General features: G+C 43.7%; 1 protein-coding gene across 1 annotated transcript in view; it reads right to left on the reverse strand.

The window, feature by feature from the left end:
- INPP5F (inositol polyphosphate-5-phosphatase F) overlaps positions 1-11471 on the reverse strand; it is a 45767-nt gene extending 34296 nt beyond the window's left edge. Inside the window, exon 1 of the mRNA XM_056351627.1 lies at positions 11121-11471. Within this exon, the coding sequence (XP_056207602.1) occupies positions 11121-11217 (97 nt within the window). The 5' untranslated portion in view covers positions 11218-11471. The remainder of the gene's footprint in view (positions 1-11120) is intronic.
- Between the last annotated feature and the right edge of the window lie 936 nt (positions 11472-12407).

A 12407-nucleotide genomic window follows, 5' to 3' on the forward strand; every position in this document is an offset into this window, starting at 1 on the left:
AAATAGCCCTTGTCCATCCAAGCCAAAAGTAGGAAGCTATGTACAAACAAAGTCACTATATGCAGCAAGCTGAACCCCATGGAAGATCTTCCCTGACTCGGGGAGTTCTCCAGTGTCCTCAGTATGTTTTAATTTTTAAAGCATTGCCAGGGTTTGATAAGCCTTAACACATGCCCTTAATACTCTGACATATGTACTTGCCTACCAAGTTTTCATTCCCAAGTACAAAATTGTTCATTCTTTCCCTTATCCCACTAACTAAATTCCAGCTATTGAAATAAGCATTGCTGCTTTTTGCTGCTTCCCGTCAGAGATTAACGAGCGCTGAGGACATGTTGCCCTGCACAGTGATGGTATCAGCATTGTAGTTGCAGCACAATAGAGCTTCCGTCACAAATTCAGAACAAAACCAGCTTTGATGCTATTACTTCCACCAGCACCCCTCAGAGCTTACAGCAGTGATGTAGGGTCATGCAAGGACAGATGAAGTTTCTTTAATTCTTTGTATTTGCACAAATGTAACCCTGAAAAAGGTGATACAAAAACAACTTGGAAAAGCATCAAAAGCCAAAAGTGCTTTCTAGCTGTTTCTCCAGTCTACCACCAGCAGAGTTGATCCTAGGTCAGGCACAAATTCTGATAAGAAAACAAACCGCTGCTTTGAGATAAGCCACTTGCTCAACACTGAATTACTCCAGGCAAAGTCTGAAGAGTGTACAGAGGCAGGCTATCAGCTTCCTCTGGGGAGGCAGCACAAAAAAAAAAAGATTTCATTTGTAGTCACTGGAATCCAGGCCTTACTACTGACAGGCTGCTTGGTTCATCCATTGAATAGCTCTACTTATCTTCCAGTTTTGCTGTAGTTCAGGGAGCATACTCCTCTTACCTTCCTCAAACTTTGCTGGCTTTCAGGAACGGACCTTGGCTAGAAGGTGTTACGCTGAGTACACTGACAGGAAAAAACATACAAAACTTCACTGAACTTCAAGCTCACTTTATATATAAGGGGATAAACACAGACAGGAATGGATACTATTTTTCAAAAATTCTTTCCTCCTGACAGACCTCCCACAATCATTCCCACCATTCAATACAAGTGATAGGCATTCATATATAAAAAGTTAAAGCTGAGAACATTGTAAATAGCCCAAGTAAATCTTTCAGCTTTGCTAATGTAACTTTTGACAGCTGGTATTAACTTTCAGGAGAAAACTTCAATACTATTTTTACATAGATTTGTGATTTTTTTTTTCTTTAAATTGTGCCTGCTTTAGATCAAAGACAACTACGAGACTTTATTAGCACTGTTCAGCCCTTATGACCTCTTCTGGGTTTTCAGAAGAAAGTCTGCCTCCAAGTTCCAGTTCATCATTGAATAGTGCTCTGAAATATTAGCCAGGATTAAGAGATTACGAATTAACTGGGAAGACTTAAAGAGTATAAACTTGAACCTCCTTCTCTTTTAGGAAATAAAGTACTACTTATGCAAACAAAACTTAGGCTAATTAAGTATTTTTAGCACAGATTTCTAAATTTATATTTAAGCTACTATAATTGCAGAAACATGTAGTATTAAGATATTTAGTATTACAAGTACAAGCTCTTAACTGTCATGAAGCGTTAACTTTATTTAGTTGCATATCCTCCCCCAAACTTTAAACAAGTTATCCCTTCAGCTAATCACCTGTTTTAATTATCTTTGTCATTTATACAGCTTGCTCTGCCTTTGTCATAGTCTTGAGAACCCTCGGTCACTTATAATTGAAATGCTTTTGCTCTGAGAGAAATTAAACTACAACTACTCCAACCTGACACACACACAGGCACCTTAAGCAGCCTACACTAGGAGGATTTCAAAAAAATCCATTAGTCTTCTCATTGCTACTACACCTCACAGCCTGGCTACAAAGCCTGCTTATCCTCCAACAATGAGAAGCACCTTTTCTAAACAGTAATTCAATGCAAGTTTCTTACAGAGTGCCTGCCTCAGCTACAGAAGCACACACAACGAAGTACACATCTACCTGCTTGTGTCTAGGAAAAATGAAACGGTTATTTAGTTTCTTTGGACACGTCTCTTCAATATCTCAAAGTCAGCCTAGATGAACAGGAACAGTTCAAGCACAATTCAGGTTGTATAGTGACAGATTTAAATCGGTGGGGATGGGGGCATACAAGTCTGTATTATTGCTGCAAAAGCAGGATGCAAGTCCCAGAGAAAGCACCTAACACAAATGAAACCCAACTACTCACTTTGATAAAAGAACACTTCTTTGTATTCTGTTGCAGTCATAAAGTCCCCTGAGTCACCAGGCACTGCTAGGGAAATGTAAAAACATGGAAAATGTTCAGTTGTCTGGAGAGTATCCAGCATTACAAGTAATTGCACAAGGAACTCCAGTACTAGAAGTGGTAACAAACTGCTGTTACCAGTTGCTGTCACCAGGTGAAATGTCTCCCCTCCAAACAGAATTTGAGCCTGTAGATCAGTGGTCTCCAAACTTATTTTTAATCACACACCACACCAGTGAAAAGATATTTTAGCATGCACCCCAGATACATGTCCTACTGTACTAATATCACATACATTATAAAACATACATAATATATAAACACAAAAATAGGAGTTTTAAATGGATTAAATAAAATAATTTTAAAATACTGTTTATCTTTATTAATTGTACAAAATACTTTCTTCCCACACCCCAATGAACTGTCTTCTACACCCTCACGAGATGTGCACCCTATTTTAGAGACCACTGCTGTAGGTGGCTAAATGCATGCCACAAGCTGTTAAATGCATTTCAACCACCTGAAATTTGAATCACCTCCTCAGCCCTCCCACAAACCTGTAAATACCATTCAGACAAGTGACCAGCAGTGACTCTTAAAATGCAAGTAGGCGCTAAGCCACTGAAGCTCAGTGGTTCTGGGTGGGTTTTTTTTATTTTGGAATTTCAATTTATTCTTCTACACTGCTCAAGTCCTCTACTAGCACACACATAGTTTCTCAGAAGACACTAAGGTAAGGAAAGAATATCTTTTATCCCTCCAAAAGTAACAACACTGTACTAATTAATATTATTACAGATTAACACACATTCCCACTTTCAGCTGGTATTTCAACAACGCTCAAGTTTGTGGGTATACCCTTAAAGCTAGGAAAGCAGTAGGCTGTCTATATTTTCTTTTAATCTGATTTACTTTGTAAGAGGGGAAATTATCAGAAAGGCAAGAGTTTTTATTCAAACCTACTTACAAAACTGTCAGCCTAAACACTATGTTCACTCATTCTGAAGATACGCGGTTTTAAAATTTTGCTCAACAGTTACAGCTATATCCTAAAGAGAATGCAAGAAAGCTACCCCATCCTCAAAAGATTTTTTGATTACATTAATTAAAAAAGATAAACATTAATTGAGCAGAAGTATGTCACAATTATGAAAAAGTTTTATTTATCACTGAACTGATGTTAATGCTTCCTAAGCACCATGAGAGAAAGGTTTTCCTTCACTGTCACTTTTTCTTTTCATTCCATAATTAACTTTCCTCTCTGACTGCCCAACTAATCAAATTCAAAGCAGAAAAAAATTATGGATTGGGAACAACCAATTCAAACACAAAATAAGAGAGTTATACTCAAAACTTGACATGTGTTTCAAGAACAGAAAGTAAAGGACTTCATGCCACACATAGCTTTTTTTTTAACTGTTGGGGAAAAATTGACTAATCAAATGACAAGAAGCAATATATCATTCAACCACCACTGGAAGACATAGAATCACTGAACGGTTTGGGTTGGAAGGGACCTTAAAGACCATCCCACTCTACCCCCCACCACAGGCAGGGACACCTGCCACCGGACCAGTTGCCCCCAGCCCCATCCAGCCCAGCCTTGAGCACCCCCAGGGATGGGGCACGTACCACCTCTCTGGGCAGCCTGTGCCAGCGCCTCACCACCCTCAGGGGGAAGAATTTCTCCCTAGTATCTAATCTCCATGTCCCCTCTTTCAGCTTAAAGCCATTCCCCCTTGTCTTGTTGCCACACATCCTTGTAACAAGCCCCTCCCCGGCTTTCCTGTCGGCCCCTTTAGGTGCTGGGAGCTGCCCTAAGGTCTCCCCGGAGCCTTCTCTTCTCCGCGCTGAGCAACCCCAGCTCTCCCAGCCTGTCCTGGTAGGAGAGGGGCTCCAGCCCTCCGGTCATCTTCGTGGCCTCCCCTGGTCACATCAGCGTAGGGAAAAACTTAAGCATTAGTCATATGTGGGAAAGTTGCCGTTTTTCCTAAACTAAGAAACGGACAAGGAGAAAACAAACTGGAAGTTAACAATTAATGACAGATCAGCACATTTGCCACTTACATTTTGCAACTACCTCTTGGGCAAGGTCATATACTTTTAAATTTGCTCAGAATTCTGTTTTGCACAGTGCTGGCACTTTATACCATTTATTTCAGCATCTCAGTATGATCTTGCTTACGATCCCTAACATTTTATCAGAAATAAAGACTTAACTACAGTACTCAAAATAGACCATAAGTTTTCACACTCAAAATGCCTTGTTTTCAGTTTTTCAAAGACACAATGAACACTGTTTCAGGGCTTCCATTCAAGTAAGATTTCTCCCTTATAAGGAAAACCTAAGTGTTCAAATGGAACTCAATTAATTTCAATTCAGCTTTCAGGGGAAAAAAAAAACAAACACACACAAACAACCTCTCTCATGTTTTATTGGGGGAGGAATTACAGATGTTTGGAACAAGAATATAAAACCGATCATTGAGTATCAATGTTCCTGTTTACTAAAGCAAAGCTTTCATAAAAAAAGGGTTTTGCACTATTTCCAAATTCCTTCCCTAGAAATCTGCCCAACAACTTCTTCTCTTCTTGACACTCCATTCCTACTAGCTTCCTATGAAGACCTGTGAAATGCAATGATTTTGACAAAGAAGGATATAATTAGAATATGATCAGCTGATAGAAGTGATGACTATCAGCTGGAAGCCTTAACTCCACAGACAGGAATCCGAGCACTTCACAAAAGGTTTAAGCAGAGGGAGAACAAGAAACCTGCAAATACCCATAGGAACATCCCTCCTCAATGGACTGTTTTCATGTTCTATCTTACAACAAGTATTGTCTCCTGGGTAAGTTTTCTGCAAATGATTCTTGTAAGAATAAGTGATATGGCTAAACCACAACTGAAGATAAACTGGGAAAAGGTTGTTGTTGTTGTTTAATAAATAGGAGAGCGGGTTTTCAAGAAATACAGATTTAGTTGTGCATGTGAATTTCTTAATTAGAGTAACCATACACACTTTTATAACAAATCCAGAACAGTTGATGAACTACTATAAATGCGATTTTAAGGAGTTTAACACTTGATGAGAAGCAAATTTTGAATTACCCAATTTGTATCTTTTTCTCTCAAAACCTCTACGTATATTAAAAATTCACGTTCTTTATAACATGAATCATGAAGCCTCTGAACACTGACAAAAAAAACCCCTCTTGTCACTAGTCACAAATCTTTGAGACATCTGAGGGGAAAAAAGTACAGTCTGCCAAACTGTGAGCCTTGAGTCTTAATACACAACCCTAGCATAATGGTTTTCTGAAACACAAATTCACTATTTAATAAAGCTACAAATTAAGACCTGTTTGATATTGCACTGAAGAACTTGCTTCTAAAAGAAAATTCCAAACCATCTGAGAAGTCTCACAGTTTGAGGGAAGTATTTAGTGGAAGTTACTGTAAAGTCCTTTGACATCTCAGGGCTCCTGGTGGACCTCCCATACAGCACAGCAGTTTGGAAGCGAACCAAGAGAAAACATTCTCTTGTTTTCAGCCTCACTCTTTTGTTACCAGCAAGCAGCCCACTGCCCACCACATCACTTCCTAAAGTTACCCAACGCTGTCTGGTCTTAAATTTACACCCTCCAGCTTAAACTACAGCATTAACCATTCTTTCTGTGGTGTAACTTCAGCAACATAAGGTCTCTTCTGTATGCTTAATAGTATCAATTAAAGACCATTAAAATATTTTTTAAAAAAAAAATCACATTCCAATCAACAACAGTTGTTTTGAAAGAACATAAGTGGCATAAGAACACAAATGGTCACCTTTTCCTACAGTTCAGTTGAAAACTTAAGTCACTTAAAATGCTAAAGTTTCTTTACACATACAACTGAAATATCACCCGCACTGTTAAACTGTGAAAGAACCTAGTAAGAACAACAGTATTCACAGATCAAAAAACCACAAGACATTGATACAGATGCAAACCCTTCTTAGTTTAAAGGCTGCTACCTGTCAGTGCCTTCTGTTCTAAGTATTTCAGTTGCAGTTACTGTGCCATTGCCTATTCATTATTTAGTTAATACTAGCCCAAAGACATGTCTGACCTCTGCAGCAAAATATAAACCACAAAAATCCACCTGAATTACAGATCCACTTTAATCGGAGGGGGGGAGGGGGGGGGAGGGAATGTCCAGGAGCAACAGCATATCAAACTTAAGAGGTTTTTCATGTATTTATTTCAAACCTGAAATGTTTTCAGTGTGAGCAGTAATCCAAGTCACCTATGCATTTGAGCTGGGATAAGTTTGCCATTTCCAGATGTCTTGATATAAGGAAAAGGGGAAGAAAAAAAAAGGGGGGGACCAGGAACACTCTTGTTACATTCAATTCATATAGTCATCTGCTACTAAGACGCATCAAGAAACCAAAGGAACATCTCACTTCAACATTTATTTAATTTTCACCAGGTTAGGATAGAGCATACTATGACCCACTGAAGTCTCAGGTTTAGGTTTACTATGCTCTGTAAAGAGAATCATGGATGGAATTAAAAAGTAGATCTTAATGAAAGTAGAAAATTTCTCTCTGGTAAAGAAATTTGAGGATCTCACCTCACAGCCAGAAGCTACAAAGTTGACTAATTATGTAATATTCTGTCAGATGAAGGGATATACAGCACCCCACTCCTTTCCCCTAGTCATCTCTGCTCTCTTCTGTGAGAGGGTACAAGCAACAACAGTGATCTAACTGCTCAAGATTTTTTAAGCATACATTCTTGCTGGGTTGCAGCTAATACGGATCAGTTCTGACATCTGGTTTGTCACATACGTCACAAGTATGTTGTGCTGACAGCTAAGTGTACAGAAAAGAGGGAATAGAATGAGCAGGCAAAGGTGAGAAACAGTTCAGCAACCACTGTAGCTAAAGAGTGTCAAAAAACAGTTTGAGGTTCCTTATGAAGTAACCTGAAATAGGGAGGTAATTTTTCTGAAGCTACAACTGCCTCCTCAGGAATTCATTTTCCAGAATAGACAGGCAGTTTCAAGACATACTGCTGAAATTCAGGAAGTCAGTTTGGTATGAAATACTTCATTTGGTAGCACGAGTTAGCAGCACTCAGGCCATCATCCCTCAGCACCATGCTTAGGACTGTTCTGTAGTCTTAAACCTACTGATAAACCTATTGATACCAGTGGCATTGCTCCTTACGCTATTCATAAGGTTTTCACTTGAGCACATACAGGCACTGGACTTCAAACAAAGGAACTGCTCTTCTGCTCCAGTCTACAATCATGAGGAACAGCTTGGGAATTCTGACATGCAATTCCTACATGCCTCCTGTAATGCCTTTGAGGAGTAAGGCATGCGCACGTAGTTAGAATATTAGATGGCCTTACGATTCATGATTCAGAGAAGATTTCACACATCAGACTATGACACCCAACCTGAAATCTGTCCCCTGATCCTCTGAAAATAGTATGGCAACATGTCTCATTAAAAGTATTCAAGAGTCATTGCTTTAGTTGCTGATTCACAACCATTTATAACAGATGAAAATCAGTACTGTAATACTAATTTCCTAAAGCGTTTAAAACAAACAAGTGCTCGTTTGGCTGTAGTTACAACTCCAGAGGTAAGGCACACCTTACCACCACCTTACTCTCACAGCCCAAGGCAACCGAGTCTTCAGGCATGAAGTCCCCAAAAGCTATGTTATAATAATTCCAGTCTATGTATCACTTCATCTCATGTTTTGGTTTTTTTCCTCCAGGGTGGTGGGAACCAGCATTACTACTAGTACTACTATTCCCAATCCTATTCAATATGGCACTACTGCCCAAAGTATTATTGACAAATACAATGGTAATATAAGTTTTCACCCCATAGTCTCATTCCTTCTTCTGCTGATAAGCAAATTGCAAGAAGTCAGCGTTTTCACTTTTGCTCGTTCCTATATATCTATCTACATGCATATATAAATAAATAACTTATACTAACAATATCAATAAAACAATGTTTGTGATCTGTGTAGAACTACCAATCAGGAACAGCCAAGCCGAGCATAAACAGAGTAAACCAAGAGTGAAATTCCAATCAAGATCTGACGTAAAATATTTAAAGCACAGGTGAACAACCCATGTTTTTTCACTACACTAAGGAAAAAAGTATACTGTAGACAGCTAAATTCCTAACAAAATCTATGATGCCAAAATGATTCATGGATTTCCTGCAGGTGACTCATTAGTGCTTTCACTTCAGAGAAAAAAACCACCAGAAACATCTTGTAAACACAGGCAGACATCCTTTAAACTAGGGCCAGCCTCAGACTTTGCTTACAGCAAATATTTACCAAGTTATTTTTGCCTTTTTTAATTCAAGCTGTTCTCTCCATGATTTGAAGAGGTCACAAATCCAGCTTTCAAGATGAGCAGATTTCTGAGCATGCCTTTACAGCTGAAGGAGGAGAGTATTACAGACCTTAGCATCAGCTCTTTAGGTTCAGACCCATCACATAAAGCAGTACTTTGCAAGGTTTGCCAATATTATCTATTTCAGCCCCTGAATGTATAAAGATTAATTCAGAACAGCCTCTGTGGGGCAGAATAAAACCAAGGGCTCCAAAACCAAGTAAAGACACAGTTACATTATAGCCTTTTGACAGACTACTAAACATGTCAACAAACACAAGTTATGACTTTGCTTTTTTTAATATGGCACTGACTCATCACACAGTAATCCATTTACTCATATCCGGACAGTGGCCTTGATTATAAATGGTCAAATGCAATAAAATTGTAAACTTAAGGATATCCAGCTTTGTTTTAATACAAGCAAGAGCTACCGATCAAAGAAATACTTCTTGCAAAAGAACTGTTTCTTTCTTGGGCTTATTTTCAACATATTAAGGTATTTCATTTCACAGCCCTAGAGCCCACTTTCAGTAAGATGATCCACAGATAGGGTTGGACAAACAAAACTACAGACATTGAAATGGGAAAGCATGACTAACAATCAAGAGTTTGAAGCAGACTAAGAGAATTCAGTGTCATATTACCTTTCATTAATCTGTAGGTCACATACAATAGGGATCACATGCATACTGACTGAAAATTTAAAAGGTAGGCTAAGGACAAAATGCTGCTGAGCAGCACGCAGATAAACTGCTGGGCACTGGCAAAGCCTCCATGAAGTTAATGGTCTTCAAAAGAAAAAAAAAATAAAAAAAAAATCACAGCAATGGCTGCATGAAAACAAGCAACTGAATGCTTTTAAAATTAAAGCCTTCAAACGCTATCTCCAGAACTGCAGTTCACTAGTCTGCCTTTATTACTCTGGGTCCAGTAAGAGCTTTTATGCCTAGGCAGATTATTATAACCATCGCAAATCTAAAACTGATAGTTGGGGTTTTCCCCTCCCTGTAAAAAACATGTATTCCATTGACTAGCAATATTGTTTGCTAACATAACATCAAGTATTTTATAAGGTGATTGATAAATCAAAGTGTTACTGGACTTTGAACCATAAGTAAAGCTGCTGGACAAAAGTCACATTAACTTGAGATGGACTGTAATTTTATCTAAAGGATGTGAACAAGTTGCACTGACAAGACATGACTCAAGTATGAAAACATAGCACAAGAAAGACCAGTATGAAAAACAGTTTTTTGGATAAATACAGATAACAATGGTATTTGATGTTTACATAGAAAGTTCTTCCAGTCAGTCAAAAAAAGCTGAAGCATACTGTACTCAGCCAACCTGGCCATACGCATGCTTAACTGGCTTTTTTGGCGTAACACAGATCCCAGTGGAACCTGTCACACATTTGGTGAAGCATCTAGCTATTCTGAGTATTTTTAACTTCTACACAAGTACACAATACTCCTTTACATCTAAGCTACATGTATTACTCAAAGCAAGCCGATTTCTAGGGATGGTATTTCATTTTACAGGCACCTTTACTGACTAAGCTCTCCAGCAGGGTCTTGTAATTAGCACTGCTGCAAAATTTCCATTAACATAACTCGGTATATCTGCAGGTTTTGTTCCTACTGCCGTCTCTTCAGCCTGACAGTAACACACATCGTCCTCCCCTGCGATTGTCAGCTATGCTACCTATAACCGCTAGAAGAACTGGAGAACATCTCCCAAGTATAGACACCTGTTCAGTTCCTCCTGGAAGGGGGGACCAGGGACTGCGTTTATCCAAAGATGCGCTCACCACTCAGAGACACTTGCAAGCATCACTTACATAAGGCTGGCACCAACACAAGATGGCCCTTCTGATTTACGGATGCTCCCATCACGGTGACCAGATGCCTCCCAACGTTACCGACTACCGGGCTGCGCGGGCAGCCCCACTGTCGTGCACAAAGATAAACACCCCGCGCAAGGATGCGGACGAACCCGCAGGAGGCGCTTCTCCCGCCGGGCCACCGGCGCCGGGACACGGGTGACCTCCCGCCCCGCGGCTTGGCCCCGCGCACCGGGCACGGCGGCGGCCCGGGCTCGCCCCGCGGGGGCTAAGGGAAGGCGGCCGGTCCCGCCCGCGGAGGGCCGAGGTCCGCAGGACCGACCACCACCGCCGCCGCCGCCCCCCCCCCCACCCTCAGCCGCGGCTCGGCACCGCCGCCCGCCGCGGTCCCCTCAGGGGGCAGCGCCGCCGCCCTTCCCCTCAGCGCGCTGTCACCGGTCCCTCCCGCCAGCGGCCCCCGGCGAGGGCGCCCCGGGCGGGTGGGTCGCGGCCCGCCTTGCCTCACACAGGAAGCGGGCACGGAGGCGCGCCCCGCCGGCCCCAGCAGCCCCGGCCCCGGGGGCTCACCGGCTCTCAGCTGCAGGCTGCCGTCCCGCCGGCTGCACCACAGCGCCCGCTCCCCGCTCTGCAGGATGTAGTGGTCCTTGGCTTGGAACAGCTCCATCCCCGCACGCCGCCGCCCTCCGTGCCGCCGCCGGGAGGGAGGGAGGGAGGGAGGGAGGGTGGGTGAGCGGGGCGCTCCCGCCGCTCCGCAGCCGCGCGGCTCCCGCGCGCGCACGCCGGGCCGAAAGTGGGAGGGCCGGGCTGGGGCGCGCTCCCGAGCCGAACGCGGGGGCGCGCAGGCGCGCTGCCGCAGAGAGCCCAGCGGGTCCCGGCCAAGGGCGCTTCCTCGGCCGGCTGGGCACGAACCGCGGTTCCGGCCCCGCCGCCGCACGTGACGCTGCCCGTCAATGCCTCGCTGCGCGCTTAAAGGAGGAACGCGGCGGTGGGCGGGGCTTGCGAGGGGCGGGGCTCCCGCTGCTGCCCGCCCCCCGGCGCTCCCTTCAGGCCGCTGCCCTCAGCTGGGGCCCGCAGGGGCACCGGGAAAGGGGGGGGACACCGGGCCGGGCTGAGGCGCAGCGGTGAGGGGGGAGGTGGGGGTGGTGGTGACGGTGAACGGTGACACTGCCCTCTCCTCCGCCGCGGGGGAAACCGGCAACAACCGCCGGGACGGGCTGGGGCTGAGGGAGAGGCGCGTACCGTCCCCTCAGCGCCGGCGCTGCCCAGCCTCGCCGCTCTCCCGCCGGGGGTGAGGGCAGCCCGGCCTGGCTCCCGGGTGGCCCCGGCGCTCCTCGGCCCGCTCTCGCCGGTTGCTGGGGCCTGGAGGGGCGCCGGGCCCCTGGGGGCCTGGAAGCCTTCGAGCAGCACAAGCTGCAGAGCCGCGGGAGGTTCTAGCCAGCGGCCGCAGAGGAAGCGGTGGCAACCAAGCCTGTATCCCCCAAGGGAACAACTCTAACAATCGGTGGAAGCAGGCAGGAATTGATACACCATAGCAGCTAGTGAGGAAAGGCGAGCTCGACACCATAGCACAGGGCTCGTTATGATGTTAAGTACTGTCACAGAAAGGAGCACCCCGTGGTACACGGCTAGTTACACCCTCTCTCTTCTCTCCAGGAAACACTGGGAAGCGTACCAGCAAACTCCCACTGCTACAGACCCTTACCAGCCACTTCTCCAGAGCTTTTGTTGGTTTACAGAAACTGAAGTTCTGCTCCCTATAAAACTGAAGTAGAAATGGACATAAACAAAAAGCATCCCATCGTGCGTACAGCCATTTGGAGGGCTGCTTGGTTTGTTGAAAGGTCCTCAGTGTAT

The sequence above is a fragment of the Falco biarmicus genome, chromosome 9 (assembly GCF_023638135.1).
Source record: "Falco biarmicus isolate bFalBia1 chromosome 9, bFalBia1.pri, whole genome shotgun sequence".
NCBI classification, from domain to species: domain Eukaryota; kingdom Metazoa; phylum Chordata; class Aves; order Falconiformes; family Falconidae; genus Falco; species Falco biarmicus.